The 27,431-nt window shown below is 45.8% G+C and overlaps 1 protein-coding gene across 19 annotated transcripts in view; it reads left to right on the forward strand.

Moving 5' to 3' along the window:
* Positions 1 to 27,431, forward strand: part of UBR5 (ubiquitin protein ligase E3 component n-recognin 5) — a 2,132,574-nt gene that overhangs the window by 1,078,929 nt on the left and 1,026,214 nt on the right. For 11 of the 19 annotated variants that reach the window (XM_078686916.1, XM_078686919.1, XM_078686928.1 and 8 more), the window contains 3 exons: positions 7,301 to 7,427; positions 7,543 to 7,672; positions 9,715 to 9,875. In XM_078686916.1, coding sequence (XP_078543042.1) covers positions 7,301 to 7,427; positions 7,543 to 7,672; positions 9,715 to 9,875 — 418 coding nt within the window. The remainder of the gene's footprint in view (positions 1 to 7,300; positions 7,428 to 7,542; positions 7,673 to 9,714; positions 9,876 to 27,431) is intronic. The other 8 variants (XM_078686920.1, XM_078686930.1, XM_078686931.1 and 5 more) reach the window with 1 other exon arrangement.

The following is a 27,431-nucleotide window of genomic DNA, read 5'->3' on the forward strand; positions in this document are numbered from 1 at the left end:
ACACGCCGAACTCAGCGCTCTACTCAAGAAACCGACAGCGGACCCCACCGACCTCAAGAATTACCGCCCCATCTCGCTTCTCCCGTTTCCAGCCAAAGTCATCGAGAAGACCGTCAACAAGCAGATGGCCGCCTTCCTCGAGACGAACGGATCCCTCGACCCCTCACAGTCCGGCTTCCGAGCCAAACACAGCACCGAGACCGCCCTCATCGCCGCCACCGATGACATCCGAGCCCTGATGGACAATGGAGAAACAGCGGCCCTCATCCTCCTAGACCTCTCCGCGGCATTCGACACGGTCTGCCACCGCACCCTAATACGGCGCCTCAGCAACATCGGAATCCAGGACAAGGCGCTGGAATGGATCATCTCCTTCCTCGACGGAAGAACACAGCGAGTCCGCCTACCACCGTACAAGTCAGAGGCCTCCAAAGTCATCTGCGGCGTCCCCCAAGGATCATCCCTGAGCCCCACCCTCTTCAACGTCTACATGAGCCCCCTCGCGGCCATCGTACGCAAACACCACCTCAGCATCATCTCCTACGCCGACGACACCCAGCTGATCCTCTCCCTGACCAACGACCCCGCCGCCGCCAGAGCCAACCTGCACGAAGGGATGAAAGAGGTAGCCGAGTGGATGACGACCAGCCGCCTGAAACTGAACTCGGACAAGACGGAGGTCCTCATCCTGGGCTCCTCACCCTCCGCCTGGGACGACTCCTGGTGGCCTCCCGCCCTGGGCACCGCACCCAAACCGACAGACCATGCACGAAACCTGGGCTTCATCCTGGACTCCTCCCTCTCCATGACCAGGCAAGTCAACAGCGTCTCCTCGGCGTGCTTCAACATCCTACGCATGCTACGGAAGATCTTCTGGTGGATCCCCACAGAGACCAGGAAGACCGTCACCCAGGCCCTCGTCACCAGCCGACTGGACTACGGCAACGCCCTCTACGCCGGGACCACCGCCAAGCTCCAGAAGAGACTCCAGCGGATCCAAAACGCCTCAGCCAGACTCATCCTCGACATCCCACGATCCAGCCACATCTCCGGACATCTGAGAGACCTTCACTGGCTCCCCATCAACAAGAGAATCACCTTCCGCCTCCTCACCCACGCACACAAAGCCCTACACGACCAAGGCCCGAGCTACCTCAACAGCCGAGTCAACTTCTACGCTCCCAAACGCCACCTCCGATCAGCCAACCACGCCCTCGCCGCCGTCCCCCGCATCCGAAGAGCGACTACAGGAGGAAGGTCCTTCTCCCACCTGGCCGCCAAGACCTGGAACTCCCTCCCGTCCGACCTGCGCCTGACCCAAGACCACCTCTCCTTCAGGAAGAAGCTGAAGACCTGGCTGTTCGAGCAGTAGCGGCACCCCCCCCCCCCCAAGCGCCTTGAGACCCTACGGGTATGTAGCGCGCTTTACAAGTGTCATTGATTGATTGATTATTCTACAACAACAAGGCTGCCTATCTCAGACTCCTGAAACTGAACAAAAGTCATCTTTGACACAGGAGAACACTACTTGAACACAACAAAAGCATTAAAAGTTGCTAAATGGAAGAGCTGGATGGCCAACTTCTTATACCAAATGTAATCCTTATGAACAGCAACCTCTGATCTACTCTATCACCACCCATGTGCTTATTGTAGTCTACAAAGCACACAGGTTTGCGCACTTGAGCAGCCTGACCCTAAACAGTCACAGGTGAAGTACTCATCATGGATGGTAGTCAGCATGTACACATCCCACAAATTTCACAGCTAGCAGTTCCTCACTACGCAAGGTACTGCACTGTCCCCTCTGAAGCTTTTTGCAAACAAGCTCTATTGGGTAACCTTTACGGTTAGAGCGGATTGTGCCACAAGCAAAAGTGTCCACTTTTAACAATTCGTTAAACAATGGCACAGCAGTGTAGAAGTTATCAAGGTACAAATGGTGACCTCTGGTAAACAGTCCCCTAGCAAGTTCCCACACATTTTTCTCTGAAACTTCTAAAGTGCACGGATAACCAGGGGGGTCAATAGTGGAATCATTACCAGTGTACACCCGTAACTTAAAGATATATCCTGTCCTACTCTCAGACAACATATACAGCTTAATTCCATAACGTGCTCTCTTGCTAGGAATGTACTGCTTAAAAATCAAACAGCCCTTGAACAGGATCAGAGACTCATCAATTGATATTTCTTTGCTTGGAGTATAGATCTCTGAAAATCGATCTACAAAGTGATCAAGAACAGGCCGAATCTTAAAAAGACGGTCACAGTCAGGGTGATCTCGTGGCAACACCAAAGCATCAACATAATGCAGCATCCGAAGCAAAAGTAAATACCGATCACGACTGCAGGAAATATCGCTGGTGCCATCAAGGGACTGGTAGACCATACGAAGCCAGGGACGGCTTCCTTATGAAGCCTTATGAAGCCCATCAAAAAAGTCAAACCCAAAAACTTCTTCATCTCATACATATTTGTGGGAATCCACCAGGTAGCTCTAGAGCGGTGCTCAAGTCTGGCACTGTTGTCCCTGAAATTCTGTTCAGCATGCAAATTAGTGTGCTCAACTATCTCAGCCAAAAATACATCATCCATAAACAACTGAAAAAACTGTATAAGCAAAACAAATTCACTCTACACCCTGCATCACCACTAAAGACAGGCAACACCGGCTGCACCAGTAGCACTAACAATGGGAAGCCTTACAGCCCCAGGCTGCAATCCAGATGCCTCTTGCACCATCGGCACATCAGTGCCCTCCTCTAAAACAGGCACTTCATCTGCACTGAGAGTAGCTTCATCCGATGATTCCACATGGGGAGAAAACTCACTGCCTGAATCTTCCCCTCCCTCCTCTCCCTCAGACTCACTGTCAGTCTCATAATCATGGTCAGAGGAAGATTCAAAAAGCATACCAACCACCTGCTGAGCAGTAATTCTACTGCTAGCCATAATCCTTACTAATAAAGGTAACTGTTCAAACAAGTCAACAACAACAAACACTTTGTAAAATAAGTAATAAACAAAATTTGTCTTTATCACAAAGACCTATATACTCCAAAACTATACCACTCACTTGCCAGAAGCAGCTAGACTCACCACCACCTACTCTGCACAAACACAGTAAGGATCAACAATATCCCACTAAAAATGAAAAAGAAAATTACACATAAGACAATGCAAAACACATTGCAAAGAATTTCATGCTCAAAACACTAACTAAAAAGGCACATCCTTGACGGGATTTTCTCCAACGATTCTAGACTAGAAGTCGGTCTACCGGTACCAATCACATGGTCTGACCATCTAGCAGTCCCGTTGTCCCTAGACATTCCCTGTCCTGATGTTACGGCCAATATTGGTAAAAAACAATTTAAAAGGAGCTTCAAAAATTTCACTAAGGAGGCACTGGCACCTTTTGTCTGCAACATCAGTATCTCAACTAAACAGAAGGTTGATGATTCGGCTCAGGATCTAACTGATGCCATTATCAAAGCTGCTGATGAGCTAGCTCCCCCCTCCTTGAAATCTGCAGCTAGACAGAAGCCATCCGCCCCTTGGTTCTCTGCCGATCTGAGGTTGCTCAGACAAAAATGTAGACAGAAGGAACGTGGTTGGCGTAAATCTTGGGATTTAAAAGACAGAGAAGGTTACAAGAGTCTACTACGGGAGTATAGAAAGCGTATCATTAAGGAAAAACAGGACTATTTTTCCAATTTAACCTGTTCGTCAACATCCTCTAGAGAGCTTTTTAAAATTGTAGGCTCCCTTTGCTCTCTTCAGGTTCCGGATCCAGTAGTTGCTTCCCAGGAGCTATGTGATGACATATCGAACTTTTTCTATAAAAAGATAGATGATATTTACATAGCCCTAAAGACGCAGAGGAATTTACTCAGTTCGGAGGATTCCGTACAAATCACACGTCTGGAGGCTTGGAATGTAGACTCCCCTCAGTCCCTTGAACACTTCCCGGCTCTTACGTTAGAAGATCTCAATAGCCTGCTGGATAAAACCAAATCTTCATCTCCCCTTGATCCACTGCCCCTCAAGGTACTTAAAAACTGCAGAGAGATCATTCTCCCCCCGATGCTTGAGGTAATGAATGGAGCCTTGGAACAGGGCATTTTTCCATCACTTTGGAAGAGAGCCATCGTAAAGCCGCTTCTGAAGAAGACCACCTTAGACCCTGGAGTGCTGAAAAATTTTAGACCCATCTCTCTGCTGCCGGCCCCTGCTAAGATGTTGGAGACCCACCTGAATTTCCATCTCTCGAACTTCCTCGAGGCCTCCGGCTTCTTGGATGGGTCCCAACATGGCTTTAGAAAGCTACATAGCACGGAGTCTGCCTTGACAAAAGTCATGGATAACATCCGCAGAAAAGTAGATATGGGTCTTTCCACCGTACTGGTGCTGCTTGATCTTTCAGCAGCTTTCGACACCCTGTCTCCCCTGACTTTAACATCTAGGTTAAGGGAGGCAGGGGTAGTCGGACCAGCGCTCAGTCTCCTGAGCTCCTTTTTACAACATCGAGAGCAACGTGTCATGCTAGGTGAATACCTCTCCCCTGCCAAGTCTTTGCAATGTGGGGTGCCACAGGGGTCGGCATTGAGCCCGACCCTGTTCAACATCTACGTGGCCCCCCTTGCAAGACTTGTAAGATCTCAGGGGATGGAGGTAGTGTCGTATGCGGACGACACGCAGATTATGGTATCCCTGACCCACTCTGTCAGTGAAACTGCTTCTAACTTTAGGGCCTGCATGCAACTTGTTGCAGAGTGGATGGTTTCCAACTCCCTAAAGTTGAACGGGGACAAGACAGAGGTCCTGGTCTTTGGCAAGGACCAGGACATATGGTCAGATGACTGGTGGCCCCCTTCTTTAGGCAGCTGCCCTATACCTACTAAATCTGCTAGAAACCTAGGTGTCATCTTTGACACCCAGCTCTCCATGGAGCTACAGGTGAATAGAACGGTGGCGACCTGTTGGGGCGTCATCAAGACCCTGAAAAGGATTGTGCACTATCTGTCCCCACAGGCGCGGAAACAGGTGGTGATTGCCCTTGTTGGCTCAAGGCTCGATTACTGTAACTCAGTGTACGCCGGGGCCAACAAGGGCTTGCTCCAGCGTCTACAGGTCATACAGAACGCTGCAGCGCGGTTTGCTCTCGCTTTGCCCTGGCTGTCATCTATGACCTTAGCGAGGAAGAACCTCCACTGGCTCCCCATTCCGTCAAGGATCACCTTCAAACTTCTTTGCCTCACCTATAAGGCTCTAACTGCAGGCTCGGCTGATGCCCTTGGTTCATCACTTATCAGATATGTTCCGAGCAGATGTTTACGATCCAGCGAGCAACACCAACTGGTAATCCCCAGAGCCAAGAAGGCCAGATGGGGGTCCAAAGCTTTTTCCATACTGGCACCTCTGATGTGGAATTCACTCCCCCTTGAAATCAAACGACTTCCCTCTCTTGATCTCTTCAGGAAGTCTGTGAAAACTTGGCTCTTTATTAAGGCATACCAGTAGGCTCTGTTTCTGTCTGTTAACAGCTTTATATTTTGGTGTAGGCGCCTTGACGCCCACTGGGCATAGCTGCGCGTTACAAATAAAATTTCATTCATTCATTCAAATATGCTGCCATTATCACACCCCTTGCAAAAAAATTCAGTCATGCATAACCATAATACTAATTTGGAGTATGCTTTATCGATTTATTTAAGGTTTTTTTTCCTTAGTCTTTGTCTGGCATTATCATACCATTTATTGTTACTTTCTAATGTTTCATCTTTTTGGCTCACTGTTTCCACAGCCAGTTTCTATAGTGTTCTGGCTGGGAAGGTTTCACAGCAGATATCGACAGCTGTGCACGGGAGGGGACTTCTATGGCTCCACTGACATCACCACCAGAGTGTACGTAATCACAGAGCCATACGGCGCCGACCCCCGGCGCACAGAGGTACTGCTGAAACATTTCTGGATACAGTCTGTTGCCTGGGGAGAATTCAGAAGTTAAGGAATCTGCAGCTAGACTTTATCTCTACTAGATAATACGATACCGAAGGGAAGTAACTTGTTCCTCACTCCCAGAACTGCTGGGTCTGCTCTGACATTACAAATCACTCTGCTACTGGCTACTCAAGACCTTAAAATTTTCATAGGTAAATGCAGTTTGGCTGACCAAATGCATGGTCTGTTCCGTTGATCAAACTAATTTTTTTGTCTGATTAAATTAATGTTGTCTATTACTATTAAAATTGATGTGCTGAAATTTTGACCATTTCCTGATGCAACAATGGACCGTACCCTTTGGTGTCCAGTTGCTGTGACCTATATAAATGATTAAACATATGCAGATAAATGCCATATACACACTATATGGAGTTTTAAAGCTGATCTGCAAACAACTGAGAAGCTTTAACAAGAAATCAGTAATAGAAGCCTTGGTTAAGAACTGGAAGCAGAAACTAAGCTGGTGAATGAAGCAAAGCTGATGATGTAATGAAGAGTGAAGGAAAGAAACTGGACAGCAGGCCTAAAATAAGTGCTCTCAAGCTTACACGTGAAATGAGGTGGACAAAGATGGAAACTATACATAATAGCAGGTGCCATTTAGGCATTTAAATAAGAGTATGTGAAAATATCAGTACTAAAAAAGTATTTGAGACGTTACAACTAAAAATCTATGCCGCTATTTAAAAGTTACTTATTACAGTAGTGTTCTTACAAATGAGTGCAGATTTTCCTTCAGATTCCTCACCTAGAGTTCTTTTCTAATCCCTGGCCAGGATCCATATTGTTTTCAAACTACAGTAAAGCATTATTGCAAGATGGTGCTGTTGCAGAATCAAACTCTGGTCCATGAGGCACCAACCATAAGTGACCATACAAACCCATAAAGGTAACACACCACACCAGGGACATCCGTTCAGCAAGAGCTGAAAAAAAAGTGGATCAAAATAAACATTTAAAAAAACAAAAAAATATTACCCGACAGCATATAAACTTAACAGATGGGGTGGCGGTACAGTTGGAAAGAACCCATAGGAACGTCCATATCCATGAAAAAGAACAGGTTTCCATAGTCTAATATAAACAACGTAGCTCTTAGGTCACATCTATTCCTTCCTTCTATTGTACTGTTATACTTGTATAGCGTACATCCCATTTTTGTTTTAAAAAATGAATAGCCCTCATTTGTATTGTGGGTATGTTAGAGGCTGTTATAAAACTCATAAAAAAACACATTAAATGTACTTTTCAATTGTTTTCTAAACTAAGCATACATTTTACTTCTTATTAGATTCTGACATGCCAGACCATGATTTGGAGCCACCAAGGTTTGCACAACTTGCTTTGGAGCGGGTTTTACAAGACTGGAATGCTCTGAAATCTATGATTATGTTCGGTTCACAAGAGAATAAAGACCCGTGAGTGTTTGTGTTTGTTCCCTTTTGATATTTATTGTGAAAAAAAGATCTAATATGAACGTTTATTTAGCGTTTTAATTCAAATTGCACCCTTCTTACTATGTGTTTGTTTAAGTCTTAGTGCCAGCAGTAGAATAGGCCATCTTCTACCTGAGGAACAAATCTACCTTAATCAACAAAGTGGTACTATTCGGTTGGATTGTTTCACACATTGCCTTATTGTCAAGTGTACTGCAGATATTTTGGTAAGATTTTATTTATTTTTCACTGTCTTACATTTAATATTTTCCCGGTTATGATGACCATAAACAAAACATGTGACCCAAGCTCAAAAGAGCATTTTTGTTAAGGACAAGACAGATTGTAAAACAAGATTTATATATATTGTACAGTGATTTTGTCACTTTGGTGTATTTTGTAAAAAACACTTTTAAAGCATAGAGAAAAGTTAAAGCTTTGTTTTACCATGTGATGCTGTTAAACACATGCTGTGCAGGCTCCTGCCATCTAGTGTTAAGCTCAAAACGTTATAAGTTGTTTGGTTTGTCTTCGATAAGTGCTTTCGGTTTTGAGTTGACTCATAACACCTCTCGTCAAACCCAAAATGCATCTGGACACGCACTGCTATTCCCCCCCCCCCCCCAATCTGGTTCAAACGTTTTTTTGGTGTTGCATTAAATCTGTGTATCAAGAGATACGTCATTGCCAGAGAGGCAAATACTGATTAATGTATATCTGTATCTAGAAGATAGGCTCGTAAAATGCACAACTGCAAATTCAGTGTCTTGCTCACATGCAGCAGGTTCTCCTCGTTGACTGGCTCACTCCATCAAGGTCATACATAATCCCCCTGGTGTCTCCAGAAGATACATTCTTTGGGGCCACTCAGCTTGGCGACAGGCAAAGCCTATCCCAACCAAGAGCAAGTGATACTTCATTTGTCACTTCCCTTCTACCAGTTGTTGCATCCATTGATAGTGAGATCGATAATGAAGCTGTTTGGAGTGGTGGCATATTGCATTGCAATGGCTTTAAATGTTCAGTTGCACATGCACCTATTGCAGGAATGTCTTGCAAGGCCGTGATCACCAGGGACTGGGGGGGATCTAGTGTTGATGTAGCCTAGCGTTCATCAGTATCGGCCTTCGTGAACTCCACTTTCATACCTGGAGACTTAGTTATGACACTGAACACTTTTGACCTTCCTCTGGAGGTAGTTGATGTCATCTTGGCTGAAAAACTCTGCAGACAGACCCTCTCCAAGCTACGTTATCTCACGTTTTGTTTGTTTTGACCCTAGCCCGGCAAGGCTTTACCCTGAGCAGTGTTAAAGGGTATTCTTCATCTTTTTTTGCTATTCCCACATCAGTCATCAATTTCAGTCACCGGTTGGGGTGTTTTCGATAATCCTACAACACCTTTTTCGTCACTCTTCCTTTGTCATGCCACAGTGGGGCCTTATCTTAGGTCTCACATATTTAATATTTACTCCCTTTGAGCCACTTCACAGCTGCCCTGGTTGCTTCTCACTCTAAAGATGGTGTTGCTCATTACCATAACATTGGTGCAGCGTTTAATGGAGCTTCAAGCTCTGTGACTGGGGCGTGGACATCTTAAAGAACAACTGACGTTACCACTGCTTAGTGGCACCTATACAAGTTCCGCACGTCATTTCCAGGGTGGATTTGTGTCTGTGTGAAGCTGCATAGCACCATCTACCGGCGTACAGAGGTATTCCTTGAAACATTTCCAGATCCAGTCTCAAGCCTGGAAAATATTTGAAAGGTGAGTTATCGGAGGTCAGATAGTCTCGACCAGAATGAGGGTTACCGAAGGTAATTTTCTCTTTCGTGCGGCTCAAATTTCATATAAACGTATACAGGAAACAACTTTCCTAATGATCATGCGGTTTCTTTACTGTGATATACCTTGCTGCACACATTTAACAGCTTGCCTCTTGATATTGGTTATTTTTTTAATTGGACAAATGCCTTGATGCATACCATATATGCAGATGTGCAAGTATGTTGTTTATTACCATTGTTGGGGGAGGAGAAGGGCTCCGTGACTCTCTAGAGGCTTCATCTTCCACGAGTCATTGCCCCTTTCCACATGTAGTAAAGGTAATAAATCACATATTACTCTCTGTGCTTCTGCATATATATAATTTTGATAATTTTTCTTCACTCAGGGCTTTCTGCTTTGACGATTCAAAAGCACAGCTTCATGCCATGTGTGATTTTATTTTCCCTTTTCATGATGAGCGACCTAAAAAAATTTCCTTAAGCTTTTAGACACCTTGCTGGGGACACTTGTGAAGGAACTTCAAAACAAATACACTTTGGGACGAAAAGAAGAAGCTATTGCAGTTACAATGAGATTTCTGCGATCAGTGGCAAGAGTGTTTGTCATTCTTAGTGTGGAGATGGCGTCTTCCAAAAAAAAGAAGTATGTATTTTTATACTCCAATGTAAGTTAACTGTTGTGTACCATACATTTGCAGTTCTAATAATATGTATGTACAATGCAATTTGAATGCATTGTCTTAATTTCGATTGTAACCATTATTTTGACTTTTTATGCTATGTTTGCCTTATAATATGACAGAAAGGGTTTTCTTATTGGTTGCTTGTTTTTATTATTGCAACATTCGTATTTCATAAAATGTCTCTGCCCAGGCTTACAATGTCTTCCCTCGTATGTCACTGATCAGTGTGTGCTGTTGATTCTTTTATGAAAAATTTAGCATGTTCCTAGTTTAACATAAGTGGGGAAAAAAAGAATTGAGGCCGGGTCCTCCTTCCATCCTACAGTCTCTTTTAAGCCCACATGGAGAGTTTTAACATTCGTGCCTTAGGAGCAAAGAAGCACATTTCCACCCCTCCCCCTAAAAAGTGGGAATGTATTCAATTTCATAAACGTTCACATGTTCTGGTTGTTGATGTGATAGCAGAAAGTGTTTTTAAATCAGCCCCACAACATACAGGATATATGTCCCTTGTTTTCTACAGTGACAATTAAGCACCAATAGGGGTATACTGTTTCATTAGAATAACAGATGTAGACCACAGAGTTATAGTGACCTTCAATTGTTTTTTTATAGATTTGTTCCAGTTTTTGCAGTTTATTGTGCAGTATGTAGCAGTTGCAGGATGACCATCAGTAATGACCTACTGTACATATTTTATCCTGTCTACATGTTCCGCACCTTTGAAAAATTGTAGCAACAAAGAATCCAAACATTAACACTGGACATCAACTGCTCCTCCCCTCCCCATAGCAGCCCAGCTAGGGTGCTTAGTTGCACTCTCACTCCCAACACTAAATCCTGGTCACTTTTCCAGCCCATTCCAGAGGATGAGATAGTCAAACTTATCTCCACCTCTAAACCTTCATCTTACACCCTAGACCCTCTCCCTGCTCAACTCTCGAAAAAATTGAAACTCTCCCTAGCTCCACTCTGATGTAGGATTATAAACAGCTCCCTAAAAAACGGAATTGTTCCAGATTGTCTGAAAGTGGGACAAGTCACCCCGCTGCTGAAAAAACCAGGCCCGGACATAAATGACCTAAACAACTTCAGACCCATCTCCAACCTTACTCTTCTTTCCAAAATCCTAGAAAGATATTTACTCCAACAACTAACTCAACACCTGGACAATACCAACCTCTTCGACTCCCATCAGTCTGGATTCAGGAAAGGATGCAGCACAGAAACCGCAATCCTCAACATAATTGATGATATTCACAAATCACTGGACTGAGACCAATGCTGCCTCCTCATTCTCCTAGACCTATCTGCAGCATTCGACACAGTTGACCACAAACTGCTCCTCAAAGCTCTCGAAGAAAGGGCTGGTCTAGACGAGGTGGTCCTCAAATGGTTCTCCTCATTCCTACTCAACCGCTCCCAGAGAATCAAAATCAGAAGCTTCGAATCCGACCTTCAGCCAGTCTTGAGGGGAGTCCCCTAAGGATCAGTGCTCTCTCCTCTACTCTTTAACTTTTGCATGGAACCCCTTGCCACCTTACTCAGAAAAGCTAACATCCCCTTTCACCTTTATGCTGATGACACCGAAATCTACTTGTAAATCTCCTCTGCTAAAGTCATCCAAAGACTCAATGAAACACTAAGAGAAGTGCACGTTGGCTGTCAAGCAACCACTTAAAACTGAACCCAGACAAAACCAAACTACTCCTCATCTCGAACAAAGAAGAGAACTCACAAGTGGTCGAGTGGCTAAAAGAGATCGATGCGCTCAACGGGAACCTCACCCTGGCCGAATCTGTTAAATCATTAGGCATCACTCTAGACTCAAAACTGGACATGACCAAACACATTAAGATTTCGGCTAAGAGTGCCTTCCTTAACCTGAAGCTACTAAACAAAATAAAACCTTTCATTCCACCCAAAGATCTTAAACAAGCCACTCAAGCATTGATGCTGTCAAGACTGGACTATGGAAACACAGTCCTCTCGGGAATAGCAAAAACACACCTTGCTCCGCTGAAAACAACTCTCAATATGGCTGCCAGAATGGTCACTGGAATAAAGAAATTTGACCACATCTCTCCTGCACTCAAAGAACTCAAGTGGCTACCAATAGAAATGTGGGCGTACTTCAGAACGGCCTGCCTCACCCACAAAGCCCTCCTCACAGGCAAATCCCAATATCTGGCGTCCAAACTCAGAAAAGCAGGTCAGAACAGGAACCTCAGAGGCTCCAATACCTTACATCTTATCCCGCTAAAACCACGAAAACAAAAAACCGCGGCCAGATCCTTCGCCGGCATTGCGCCCAAAATATGGAATTCAACCCCCCCCCCACATCAGAACTTTTCCCTCCTTTGCTAAATTCAAAAGTCAGCTCAAAATCCTGTTCCTCGATCGATCCATAGCGATCAGATAGGATCAGTCGGAGTGCTGAAAATGACACTAAACCTCTCTCGGTTGTGGGTTAACAAGTACTTGTAACAGAACTCCTCAACATCTTCTTCACTATGACTCTCATCCGGATTGTCTCACTGTATTGCAATATGTTCTGCTCGCGTTTGTTCTGCTCTGTAACTGTTGTGAAGCGCTCCGATAACTCCGGTCAGGCTATCGCTATACAAAACTTCGTAAATAAATAAAATACATTCAGCCTGGTAGCTGGTATGTTAGTAGCTGTAAGGTTCTGCCTAGACGAATCTCTGTCCTTCCCCTGTTGTGTATAATCCAACCTCAATGTCCCGCTGCATTGAGCACACTAGTGCAACAACTAGAACTCATTGCACTTCACTTATGCATGTGTCCTCGTCTTGCTCCTTCCAAACTCGTTGAATTACTTTGACTGTCAAGCTAGATAAGTGCTGCTGAAAGTAAAGTTGTCACTTAATTTGATTTCCTGGGGCCCCCTCTGTGCCTGCAATACTTGGCGCATGTGTGTGAATTGGCAGCAAGCCGACACCGGTTTGTTTTTCCCGCCTATTGGACAATAGCAGGGCTTCACTTCAATTTTTTCCCCCACTTGCTAGAAAAAAAGAACATGGCATCACATCTTAATTGATTTTCCCTTTTGGCCTTGTAATTTATCATCTTGCAACTTCATTCCTACAGTATGTTTTATTCCACGTTTTATTTCCCAATTGGGTTTGAAAATAGAAATGAATTTCTTCCCTCTGTTTTTAAGCTAGACGTAGGATTAGACTGGCCGTTCTTAGTTATTAATCGCTATATAACATGTATTTTGTGTTTGAGGAAACTATGAATTGACAAGCTGTTTACCATTGTGAACTGGAATTTTAAGGTAGCTGAAACATCTCCTGCCGATGAAGAGACCGATTTCAACAAGAGGAATTTACTACCAGTCAGAGGATCGCTTCTAAGCTACTATGGCCTCTACTTTTATTCTTTTGAGAGGACCTGTTGGATGGGATACACTTTGTAGAAAGACCTGGCAGATGTTTTCTATTGAGATTTACTTGTTAATTGAAAAATATACTGTTTGGGGCACTACTTGTAACTTTTGACCTCTATGAACAATATGCACCCAATTTGGTAGGCTGAAAGATTGCTTTGTGAGGACCTTTCCTCCTTGTTATTTGATGCATATTCAAGGGTGCAGAAAATTGGATTTCCTCTTGAGTAAGTTTTCAGTTTTACCTAATATCAGTGTTTAACGATTGTTGCAATGTACTGAGGTACAAGAAACCAGATAAAGGTTTTTACAAACTAAAAAGCTTCAGTATTTCAGATTTGTCATTGGACAGCAACTTTGATGAACATCAGTTATCTGTTCAGAGCGCCCTTCAGCATGAAGTGTCCTACCAGACTGTTCATGAAGTTTTTCTTTCTGTTTTTCCCAGCTAATCCTTGCCTTTAGGGGATAAATGTGTTCCCTTATTCAGTCTGTAGATTCATGTCTTCAAAATGTTGTTCTAATTTACTGTGCTACATATATGATGACAGATTATTGTTTGGGGGTGGTTAAGTGACCACGTCGAAGGATAAGACCACCACCACCTCCCAGATATCACACAAATTAAATACATTAAATAAACCTATGCTCAATCCCTGGTAATATATTCAAAGCAGTTAGGCTTAAATGGAAAGCAACATGTAAAGTATTTAATCAGTAATCACAACACTCAGTAAAATTCCACAACCAATTTTAAAATAAAGATAAATATTTTATTGAATACAATTAGTCCAAAACAACAAAAATTCAATAGGAGGAACCAGAGAGATGAATTCCTGAAGATTTTAGTGGAAATAGCCTAAAATACACAGATCTCCATTCATAGTCTATTGAAGTGTTCGATATGGACCTAGACGCAATTTGAGGCTAACCGCAATGTATCCCTGGCCGGATACTCCTAAGCGTTTGATCCTGGTGAAAGTATGGAAATCAAAAAGTTAAAAAACATTTCTAGGTCACAGGGCACATAAGACTTTGGCATTTTTTTAGGCAAGAAATCCTTGCTGAGCAGGCCATCTCTGATATTGTATCCTCCGCAATATGTTTTCTAGCCCCTTGTGCAAAATCAAGTGCTTGATTTTGCGCGTTGGCCGGGAGAAGATATCACGTCTCATCCAAACAAGTCCTTCAATGATGATGTGTCTTACTTGATTGTACTGTCTGGACTGACACTCTTAGAAATGGTGATGCTCAACATATATAATGAATAAAACTCTACCTGAATTATTTTTGAACTGGGATATCTTATTGAGAGAATGACCAGAACTATACACAGATATCACCAGAAGCCCGATAAAGTCCTTACAGATGAAATGCATTGTTTTGGCTGATCGATGTAAAAGCTTTAAAGGGCATTAAAAGAAGAATTTACCACATGAATGTGCCACTCTGTTGCAATTTGAATTTTACATGTTTCTTGTACTAAATTGGTATTAACAATAATCATTGTATTATAAGCTCTTCCGGTCCTACCAGTTAAGTACATGATATGAAATACTGCTGATGGAAGTAAAAGTCAATGGAAATGAGCATGCACATATAACACTCAAACCTCATCTGTGTATGCATCCAGTAAAAGTACTCAGGGAATACGTAATACCATCTTGACAGCAAGCGAGGTGGTGTGCAACAAACAGTCCGCATCTTAAGGCGCTGGAAGCGCCCAGGCTTTCCTTGGCATTATGACACGAACACAGCCACTCATTTACACTAGAGTGGCAACCGCACAAATGGTTGTTGATGGCAACCAGGCAAACAAAGCCTTTGGCTGCCAGCAGCTGCGTACGTGGCAAGAGGGAATGCCCGCCCAAGGAATGGTTGGTAGAAGTACACAGTAAAGGAACTTGAAACTTCTAAGGGGGGGTAGGGGTGTCTTGTGACTGAACACTAGGTGAAAATCCAAAAACCGCCTGTAATAGAGTGACTAGAAGTCATGGTTATAGGCTGAAGCACTTGGAAATGGAAGAACATTTAAATGATGAGTTTTTATGTTGTGCATCGATCGCCATCTAGCGTGGGTTCGGGAACTTTGCACTTTGTTGTTTTTCTTCGAAGAAGTCTTTCCAGTCACAATGTAGGTGACTCCTCCTTTGGGTGACAGTGCGCATGGGCATCGACTCCATTCTTAGATTGCTTTTTCCGCCATCTGGTTCAGATGTGAATTGTTGCGTGTTTCTTCGAGCCCCCTTCGACGCTTAATCCACTACTCTCTACAGTTTTGTTTATTGATCGCGTTTCCCTTTCTCCACGAATTGTTTACACTCAAACCTTCGATCGGAAGATTCGTGGAAGGCTGTTTGGCCTACCCATGCCAGGGTCGGTAGCAGTCAATGGAACAAACTCCATTCAAGTTCTTTCCAGGGTGTCACGCTAAGTTTCCGCACACCGACTTGCACGAAGTGTGCAACTTTTGCCTACCACCAGAACATGATGAGAAGGACTACGACGCGTGTCGGTAGTTTCGATCGAAGAAGACTGTCTGTGACCGTCTGGCTCGACGTCACGAAATGTACCAGCAAAGTGGCTCCGTGCCGGATCTCCTCGGAAACCAGTCTGAACACAAGGAATCACAAGCGCAGGAAGCTGAAATGGAGGAGGAACACATCTCGGTGTCTGAAGCAGACTCCGATGCCAAAGACCTCACCGGGACAACAGATCGTGAGGAAAGAGACTTCCTTTCCCTACCATCTACTCCAAAAAAAGGCTCTGGTCCCTCCTCTGCCTTCGGGCCAAGGTCGGAACTGAGAAAAGGTTTTGAGCGCCCCGCTTTAGAGTTCGGCGTTGAAACATAAACAACAGCCTTCCGGTTCGGGCTCTACTCGTCCCGACGCCGGTGCCGACCCAAAAACTTCGGTGTCGAAATCCAAACACCCTCTGGTTTCCGTGCCACCGGTCTATAAGGCTAAATCTTCGGAGCCGAAACTTTGACATCAAAACCGGCATCTAAAGAAGGTACTTCAACTAAAGAGCCTCGGACCGATATTCCACCTTCGGATCTGAAACAGAAGGAGATTGTGATAAATCCAGAAACTTCTGGAGAAGAGGAAAATGGGCTTACAAGAAGACTACCACATTCTTCTCAAAAAGAAAAATGTGGGTACTAACCTTTCTCCACCATACATTCCACCTTCAACCATTGATCCAAATTTACTCATTACACCTACACATTCTCCTCCACCACTATCACCTGATCCACAGGATACAGGGGATGGGGATATAGATGACTACACACCATAGGATTCTGACCCATGGGATAATTATAATGCTGACCGTCAACCAGATAATGGCCCAACCTATATCCATCCAAACCTTCTATAGATGATAGTATTGGATATATTGAGCTCGTTAACAGCTGCACAATATCATGAAGTAGAGCTTCATAGAGAGACTTTAGAGGAGGACTTTTTGTTTGACACACTAGGTTCATCTCAAAGGGCTACACAAACATTACCAATGTTAAAGGGTATGCTTAAAATTACTGATTACATCTTTGAAGACTCTGTAAGAGCTAGAATTATCACTCAGCCATTAAAAGTTTGGGCTTATGGCTAGACCAGGACCTCTCGTTCACAACCCAAGCTAGGAAATCTGCCGGAACATGCTACGGTCTCCTTAGGACCACTCGTAATATCCTGCCTTTGCTTCCTCAAGACACTAGGAAACTCATTATCCAGAGTCTTTTAATATCCAGACTCAACTAAGGGAATGCCCTGTATCTTGGCGCCCCAAAAAAAGTAATTGCCAAACTTCAGGGCGTACAGAACTCGGCAGCTAGGCTGCTAACAGGCACTACCCGTAGGAGCTCGGCAAAACCAGCCCTAAGGCTACTCCACTGGCTCCCGGTGCAGGAGCGGGTCAACTTCAAAACGCTCTGTCTGACCCATAAAATCCTCTATAACAACGGCCCACCCATTCTCAAACACTTGATCAGACATCATGATACTAAAAGAAACCTGCGCTCCGCCCATCTCCATCTGGCACATGTACCTAGGATCAAAAAGGCCCGCTCAGGAGGTCGTCTTTTCTCCTTCATCGCTCCCAAACTGTGGAACTCTCTCCCTCTCACCCTGCGAGCGGAACCCAACCATCTCACGTTCCGCAAGGGTCTGAAAACCTGGCTCTTTCCCGGATTCTCCTCCTCTGCCACTACCTGGTCATTAGCGCTGGGACGCTCAAGGGCAGCCATGCGCTTTATAAATCCCTATTTCATTTCATTTCACTCCCTGGGTAGAGAGAAAGTACAAATCTGCACCTATGGACCCTGTATATATCAAAGGGCAGTTACCCTTGGACTCTCTGGTAGTTTTCAACGCTCAAAAAAGAGCTAGTTCGCAAACAGGGGAAGCTCTTCCTCCTGATAGAGTTGAAATTAATTGACGCTTCAGGCTAAATGGCAGTGTCACAATCAGCTAATCATTAGCGTATTGCCAATGCTCAAGCGCTATTGACAAAGTATCAGGGGTCATTATGATGAGCTCGAAAAGCTCATTAAATTTCTTCCTGATGAGCATAAGTCTAGAGCTAGTGCCCGTATTCAAGAGGGTAAACTAATAACTAATACCTTTATCAGGTTTGCTGTAGATCAGGCAGACACAGCAGCTCGGGCAGTAAACACTAGTGTACTGCTCCGTAGTCCTGATTAGTTAAGAATTTCAGGATTCAAGCCTGAGGTACAAGCCTCTATTCTTACTCAACCCTTTGACAAAGAACACCTCTTTGGTCCAGCTGTCGATACATCACTCGAAAAGATGAAAAAGGATACTGAAGTTTCTAAGTCCATGGGGGCCTTACAACCACCTTCCTACAGAGGATCCTTTTGTCGCTAATTTTGCAGGGACGGCTTAAAAAATCTGTCAACAATCAAGTTGTCCTCTTCCAGAGGTTATGTTATAGGTGGATATAGAAGAAACAACGACAAAGGAAAAGGCTGAGGTAACTCAACACGCCCTTCCCCTGCGAACACCAAACTGTGACTTCCTTTCAATACCCCCTGACCATTCCACTCCTTTCGGGGGACGGCTTTCCCAATTTCTACCTGTTTGGAATACAATTACATCAGACAAATGGGTTCTACAAATTATCCATTCTGGTTATTGCCTGGAGCTTACAAGCACTCCACAAAACATTCCTCCAAGGTCACACCTCATGTCACAAGTACATCTCGCCCATCTAAAGAAAGAGGTTCTCTCTTTGTTGCAGAAAGGTGCAATAGAACCAGTCCCTTTACCATGCCAGGGATCAGGGGTGTACTCCCTCTACTTTCTAGTTCCCAAAAAGAACGGCTCTCTCAGGCCTATATTAGACCTAAGAGAACTAAATCTATACATTCGGTCGGACCATTTTCATATGGTAACACTCCAATAAGTGCTTCCCCTTCTTCAGCAAGGCGACTTTCTTTCCACTCTGGATTTAAAGGACTCTTACTTTCATATTCCAATACACCCTGCGCACCGCAAATACCTCAGGTTTCTGGTAGCAGGTCAGCACTATCAATTTAAAGTCCTCCCATTCGGAGTAAGAACCGCACCCAGGGTTTTCACAAAATGCTTGGCAGTAGTCGCAGCCCATCTAAAAAGACAACATATTCATGTCTTCCCATACTTAGACGACTAGCTCATTAAGGCCAGATTGCCAACAGCTGTCTACGCCACACAAAAAAACTCTGCAATTGCTCCACGAGCTAGGATTCACAGCAAATCTGCCCAAATCCCATCTCCAACCATCCACGTCTGAAGCCTATCTAGGAGCTGCTATAAACACAGAAGAAGCTCTAGCATTTCCAACTCCAGCCAGAGTCCGGAATATACAAACCCTGATGTCTCCGTTTCAGCCTCAGCACTCCTTACCAGTATGAGTGTTCATACAGTTACTGGGAATGATGGTGTATTGCATTTTTATAGTCCCCTAAGCAATGCTTCAAATGCGTCCCCTACAGGAATGCTTAGCACGTCAGTGGAACCAAGCTCACGGTCAGTTATGAGATCGGGTGTTGGTTGACTGCCGCACCCATCTCTCTCTGCAGTGGTGGAACACACAAAACCATTTATAAGGGTGGCCCTTCAGCGATCCTGTTCCACATATAGTACTGACCACAGACTCATCACTGACAGGTTGCGGAGCGCATCTCCAAACCCACACAATTCAGGGCATTTGGAGCTTGCAGCAGAAACAGTTTCATATAAATCATCTAGAGTTGCTTACGATTTTTCTGGCGCTGAAATAATTTCAAGTTCAGCTAGTACGCAAGACTTTCCTAAATCGTACAGACAAAATGACAGCCATGTACTACATATAAAAACAGGGAGGGTCACACTCTCTCCAGCTGTCACAGCTGGCACCGACCATCTCGAAATGGGCCACACATCCCAAAATATATCTCCTAGCAGAACACCTTCCAGGAGTAGACAATCGGATGGCAGATTTGCTCAGTTGTCAGACACAGCAAATCCACGAATGGGAAATACACCCTTAAGTTGTCCTCCCATTCTTCGAAATGGGGGGATTCCCACACATAAACCAGTTCGCCACACATCTAAAAGCAAAATACCATACCTTCGCGTCCAGGTATCCACACCCATTGTCCCAAGGCAATGCACTATGGATGAATTGGTCGGGGATATTTGCTTACGCTTTTCCGCCTCTCTAACTCATTCCAAGAGTGGTTTGGAAACTCAAACAAGCGTCCCTGGCACTAATCCTAGTTGCTCTCACATGGGTACGTCCACCTTGGGTCACAACCCTATTGGAACTCTCAGTAGTTCCTCACCAAAACTATGTCTTACAACCCTATTGGAACTCTCAGTAGTTCCTCACCAAAACTATGTCTTACACCCAATCTCTTTACACAGAGCCATGGAGACACAAGACATCCAGACCCCAGTCAACTCGATCTGGCGCCTGAAGTCTTCGAGTTGGGCTATCTTAATCTACCACCAGCCTGCATGAATATTATCAAAGAGGCTATGCCTCCTACCACAAGAGCCTGCTATGCAGCAAAGTGGAAGCGGTTTGTGATATACTGTTATAACAACCACATCAACCCACTTGATGCTTCTGTACAAAATATTATATGTTATTTGTTACATCTACAACGTTCCAATTTAGCGTACATGTCCGTATGCTTACATCTGGCTGCATACTTTCAGAACCTCACGGAGGCCATTTGCAGTGTGGGACACGACCACATGCTCAATTCAAGTCAATGGGTAAGTCGTGGTTGCAATTCTAAACAAGGAGGACCCTTCCCAGTGGACCTTGAAGAAACCCCATGGGAGACAGAAGGTTGGAGAGCCACCTCACCGGTGGACACCCTAACACCAGGGAAGCCGGGGTGCATAGATGTGAAGTGGCATTGGAAACCACCAATTAACTCAATGGAGGACTTCAGGAAGAGGCTGCTGGTGAAGAATGTGAAAGTGCCCTGTGGAACCCAAAGGTGGATTCAAGTTGAGAAGTACCTGCAAGCAGAGTGGACAGAGTCTATGCCACTCAGGAGTGATTTGGAGGCACGGGTGACAAATGCCCACCTATGTAGGGAGATGCAGGAGAGTTGACGATGACCTTTGAGCTGCAGCTGTTTGCCCATTGGGAGCACCAAGAAGCCTTGGCAACGGTAAGTTGACACGCTGCACAGGTGTTTGGTTCCTGTGGTTCTGATGAGGGATACTGGCCTCAAAATTGGTGAGAAGACAGAGCAATCCCCGAGGGAGTTGTATAACCACCACCTGTGTTGCTGAGCCTTTTGGGGCCTGTGGAAGCCTAGGAGCAGCAGACCGGTCAGCTTTGTTGCAGTGCCTGCAGATGCAGGGAAGTGACTCCTTCACTTTAAGGGAGATTCCTTCAGGTGTCTTGGATTTCCACAGGGCTTCGAAAAATCCTATGTGGAGCTCAGACACGGACATTACAGCAGACGAGCAGGACAACGAGACCAGGAGCAGTAGGAGTCTTCCCAGTTGCAGTCTCTGTGCCCAGGGCAAAGTCCAGCGTGCCCAGACGGTCGAAAATGAAGTGGTGTCTTGATCGGAATCTTGTCCCACAACGAATCTAGGGACCCACCCACAGGTAAGCCCTTAAGGGTTGGGACGATTCAGCGGTCCCTCCCAGAGGAGGGGCCGGGCAGTGGGGAGAATACGCCCAGGTCCTTTGTCCTGATTCGCGCCGGAGCCAAAAGCTCCTTGAACTGGAGTATGCAAGGAGGGCACCAAATGTGCCCTTCAAGCAGTCTCAGTGGCACAGGTAAGCGCCCCCACCCTGCCCCAATACACTAAACTTTGTCTGAGAGGTGGTCACACCTCCCTGGGACAGGATATCTATTGTTCTGCCTTCCCCTGCTCGAGCTTGGCTCAAAAGCAGAAGGACAGAAACATGTCTGATCGGGAGCAGCCCTAGCTTACTGTCCGGCTCTGGCAGACCGATACCGGGAGCACTGAGGGCCTTCCAGAGGAGCTTCCCAGTGCATGGAATCATAGCTTCCACACCGTTTATGGTGTGGGGGTATGATTCCAACATGTTTGATACCAAACATGACAGGGTTTGTTACAGCCAGTTTAGAGATGGTCATAGCATAATGAGGCATGGCCACTCTGCCGTAATAGCTCATGCTCTTATAACCCGGGAGAATGGACTACAAGGGTCATAGGGGTGTCCTTCTTATGCAGGGGCTTCCTCGCTTCGAACTGAGCACCCTTCCTTCAGGATTGAAAGACCTGCCTTAGGGGTTTTAAGTGTAGTGACCTCGTATATAGGGAAAACTATATCAGTTGTACGTGGTGCTAGCACCAGCTTACACAGGCTACAATGGCAGGCCTATAGTCACAGTTTGAGTGGTCTCTCATGGTTGGTATAATACATGCTTCAATCCATGGGAGACCCCTGATGTACCTATGACCTGGGTACCTTAGTACCATATACTGAGGACTTAAAAGGGTACACCAGTAGTCAATCGGTGGTGTACCTAAGTACTTACCATAGCCATTTTAGGGGAGAAAGCGAAGTGACTAGGGTCCTGATAAGCAGGAATACAGTCAGACTAGTCAGAAACAGCATAACACTAGGCAAAAAGTAGGGGTAACCATAAAAGCAGATCCTACTTTCCTACATCTTGTATACATGCTGGAGTGAATTTTCTTCTATCCACATCATATCCCTGGATAGTAACAAAAAGATACAGGTATACAGTATTAGAGAAGTTTTTGAACATTTAAAAGAAGAGTTTTGTTTCTTTTGCTGCTGACCTTGTCCGAATGATCTTTGTTGGCACCCTCTGTAGGAACCTGGCTCAGTATATACTATATTTAGGTAAGTAAGGTATAGTGTGCACAGTCCAATGGATACCCAGAGGCTTAACAGACGCTAAAGTAGATAATACTAATGCTCTCTGGTATTGTGGGCGAGGAATTAAGCTTATCAGAGGTCTGTGTTAAGCATTTGTTGTACACACTCTGGCAAGAAAGGATTACACACACTCAATGACTAAATCCAAAACCAATTGTTTGTAAAAGTATTACTTTTTGAATGTTTATTACTTGGAACCAAAGATAATTTATTCCAGTAAAATATGTTTAGTAAAATATTTTTTTCGCTATAAAAAGTGGACACAGTGCATTTTTCAAACAGTTCAATGTTAACCCATGGAAGGAAAACAATCATGTCATTTGGCAGGTTAGTGCACGACTTACAATTCCAGTCTTCGGGTTTTATGATCAACTCTGAGTAGAGACTGTGCCACCAGCGTCACTGGGGCGGCAGGGTGCAGAGGTCAAATTCTTTCACTGGGCCCAATGTTAGTCAGTGGAAACTGGGGTCACTCAAAGAGGTGCCGGTTGAAGGTAAGTAGAATCAGAGGTGGGGGTCAATTTCCAGGGGTTTAGACCAGCACTGAGGGGGGCCACGAGTCCGCACCAAAAACACATCCTCAGCAGCTCAGAGGCGGACGGGTGCAGAGAGCCAATACAGCATCAGGCGGCCAATACAAATCAATAGAGAATGAAGATTTCAAACAAAGGCTGCAGGCTCTGACCAGGAAGCTGGAAGAAGGGAACCAGTGTCTCTGGAGTTATGTTGAGGAGCTCCAGGATACTGTTGGTCGAACTCCCCAAGGCTGCGGGAAGGTGGGTGCAGGTGTCTTTGGACATCAGAAACGTATTACCAGAGCCGTCACGGTTGAGGGACCCTTTGTATTGAGGCTGCAGGTGTCGAGGTGGAGTCTAGGAGAGGTCACTCTGGGGTGGACTCGAGCTCAGGACTGCTGGGGAACCTTTTTGGGACCGGTGAGCCACTTTGACTCGGGCCGGAGACGTCTGTTTCAGGGGTAGGTCCATAGATCTGGTTGTGCTATTCAGTAGGGCTCTGGAGCTCTTAATGTTGGTTTATTTTGTGAACAAGGATGTTGCCCATAGAAGTTTGTGATTTTTTGGAAAGGCAGGCAGTCCTCCCAGGGTTTCGGAGGTCGCTGGGCCTACAGGATGAGTCGCTTTTTAGAGCTGATTTCTTCGAGGGCTGCAGACAGGCCTGTAGGGCTGGGGCCAGGTCAGTTGTCTGGAGTCTTCACTGCTGGTCCGGCTCTTCGATCCTACTTCTTTAGGTGACTAGGAATCTCAATCAAGGTTCAGGGGTGCCCCTAAATACTCCATTTAGGGGCATAGGGGCATTACCGGCGCTGGCAGGTAGTAACCAATGGGCTACTTAGCTTTAGGGTGACTACACCATTTGAATGCTCACTCCCTTTGAGGAAGGGTCATACCCCTAATCCTATTGGCTGATATCCTCACAAACAATATGGAGGATTTTTAAAGGCGGTGGACACTTCAGCTCAGGACCTCTTAGGGGTTGTCCTGGCTGAGAGGGACACACCTCTCTTGCTTACCAATTTTCCCGCCGACCTTGCTGCCAAAAGTGGTGCTTGGTCAGGGGGTGTAGGGCATCTCCACCAGCTGAAGAGGCCCTGGCTAGCATAACAAAGAGAAGTAAGCATTTGAGGCTCACTGCCCTTGAATGCTGTTACTTCTTGGGGGTAGGGGTGAAGCACCTCCACCCAGAGTAGGCTTTGTTTCTGACCCAGGAGAGCGCTAGGCTCCCACCTCAGGGGTCTAAAGCATGTCTGGAAGTGGAAGGCTGGTGCATACCATTCAGCCACACACTAACGGTTTGAGAGGTTTTCAGGGGCCACCTCTGAGGTAACCTTTGAGTGCATGATGTATTAATGAATCTGATACTTGCACCAGTGTGGGCTTATTATTCAGAGATGTGGTACCAAATATCTTGGGATTCAGTGGATTCATCATGGAGCTATGGAACTCATATTGACAAGCTCCCAGCCCATGTACTCAGTATGGATTAACTATGCACTTATGTCTAAGAATGGACTTAGACACTCTAGGGGCATATCTGCTCATGAAGTTATGCCCTCACAAGAGGTATAGTGCACCCTGCCTTGGGGGCTGTAAGACCTGCTGTAGGGTTGACTCTTGTAGTGCTCTGAGGCCTGGCACACATGGATGTGTTTATTTCTAACCAAAGGTAACCAGATGGAAGAAAAAAAAAGTGCACCAAAAATCAAAAGGCAAAGGGCATTTGTATTTTAACCCCTTGCATGCTGATGACGGCCCCCCCGGCCTTCATGCATCACGGTGGGCGTGTGCTGATGACGGCTGGGGGCCGTCATGATCCCGCCCACTCTTCAAAAGGCCGCACAGCGCGAAAATTCGTGCCGCATGCAAGGGGTTAAAGACTAGAACCCTCACTCACCCATAGGGTGACATGCTTCATCATTGGGTTCCCTCTTGCACACAGTGCCCGCAAGGTGCACAGTGTGGGCTACAACTCTCCCTGGGGAGAGGAGCGTGAGGTGTTTTCTACTCCAATGTGACGTGTGAGCGAGGGACAGAGTGCTAAATAATAAGTGTGTATTAAAACCACCTAATATGGGGAAAAAACGTCATTCAACATCCCCAGTGGATGGACTTAAAAACAGTGTAACTATAGGGATAAAAATATTCCCTATCTAACTAGGTCAACATGTATCTGCTAAAAGATGTACATTCCTAGCATTCTTCAGGACCAATGTCTTCTCCCTCTGCAAAAATCGTGATTGAAATCTAAAAAAAACATGCTTAATTGTTGGTGTGGATGATTACAAGGCCAGCTTCAATATGGCCCGCCCTCATTAGCAGGACAAATCTCTGCTTTTTTCCTTCAAAATAGGTCCTCTGATCTTAACACTGGGAATATCTGCCTGAGGGCCTTTCCCTGCACCGGGACACTCAAATGTGACGCATTCATGGCACCGCTTGTGGACCACAAAGCTGCACAGTTTTATGAGGAATTTTGTGACTCGACTGACTGTAGACAAGATGAAGACACTCACTCACTGACTGCAGCAGGCACGACTCACGAGTCACGAGGGTACACATGGATGTGGGCCAGGTTGGCTCTTCACTTTTAGCTGCACCAAAACACGAAGGCTGGAGTGACAGTGTTCATGTGTTTGGTGAGGGGTTGTGAGAAAGTGCCATCTTTCTTGCATGGTATGCTCCCACTTTTTGCTGAATTGCTGATGTGCTTTGTCTGAGTGTGCCCTGGGCTCCTGCCAACCAGGTGCCCAGGGCCTGTTTTCCTTCCTTAAAACTGTGTCGAAACTAATACCCAATAGGCATCTCTGATTACCTGCCAGTACCTGGTAAATGGTACCCTAAGTACCCAGGGCATTGTGACCAGAGAAGACCCCTAAGGGCTGCAGCACTTATTGTGCCACCCTTAGGGGCCCTGCACCCTGACACACACACTGCCTTTGCTGGCTGAGTGTCCTGGTGCAGAACTAAATAGAGTCCACATGGCACACATCCCTGTGTGCCATGCCCTCAAACCCACTGCCCTGGCCTACATCAGTGACCCCGCTAGCTGGGTGCCCTATGCCAGTAGTGTGGGCACAGGTGCATGAGCCCTGTGCCCCACAGTACCAAGCGCCATTCCTGGGCACTGTAAGTGCAGTGATGCCATTAAGAGTGTATGGTGAAGGGAGGTTGTCATTACGAACTCCACAGCCTCATAATGGCTACACTGAAGACTGACAAGTATGATATCAAACTTCTCAGCACATTAATCCCACACTGATGCCAGTGTGGGATTTAATGTAAAATGCACCACAGAGGGCATCTTAGAGATGCCCCCCGAAAACTTACCTACAATCCACGTCTTGTCTGAGGGGCTGCCTAGGCTGCCACACAGCAGACATGTTGCGGACCCCTGGGTGGAGAGCCCCCGCTCTCCTGGGCCTGCAACAATGCACATCCTGGGCGAGGTGCAAGGTCTCCTCCCCCAGGATGGGCAGGGGGAAGCATCAAAGGCATGCCGCCTTTGTGAGCTTCTCCAGACCACTTGTTGTACTCAGCAACTGGCCCCCACTGGTTCTGACCCCCACTCTGGCGGGAAGACTGGTGGGAAACCCTACGTGAGGAAAGGGGGTGTGCTAGCCTGTGCTAACTCCACCCCTCAGGTGGGAGAGGCGAGGTGAAGCACAACTCCGGGCTCTGGTGATCTTGAGGATGGGGAGCCCTTCCCAATCATTGATAGGCTCCTGCCCCCCTCCCACAGGAGAGGAACAGGATAGGGGGTGTGCTCACCCCAGGACAGGGACCTATTGGTCCCTGCCCTTCCTCTACCTGTAACACCCCTAAATTTAGTATTTAAGAGCACCCTGAACCTTCCTCCCTCGGATCCCGATTTCGAAACAAGAAAGAAGACCAAGAAGAAGAAGACTTGCTGTGCAGCGCTAACAAGAGCACACCACCAACTGACTTGGCCCCAGCCCTACAGGCCTGTTGATCCTTGATCCTGCTAAATCCTTGCGTCTCCTGCGGACAGCAACCTCGAGAACCCCTGAGGATCTGCCTGCCTTAACCCTCTTAGAGACTGGGGCTCCCATGAGCAGTGGTTCTGCTCAAACAGCAACACCCCTGGTGCCAGCCAGGAACCTCGAATCCAGCACACTCTGCACCCTCCGAGCCCGGCTTTTGCCTGAGTGAACAAAGACCCTGAGGACGTCCCC

Source organism: Lissotriton helveticus, chromosome 4_1, assembly GCF_964261635.1.
Source record: "Lissotriton helveticus chromosome 4_1, aLisHel1.1, whole genome shotgun sequence".
Lineage (NCBI taxonomy): Eukaryota > Metazoa > Chordata > Amphibia > Caudata > Salamandridae > Lissotriton > Lissotriton helveticus.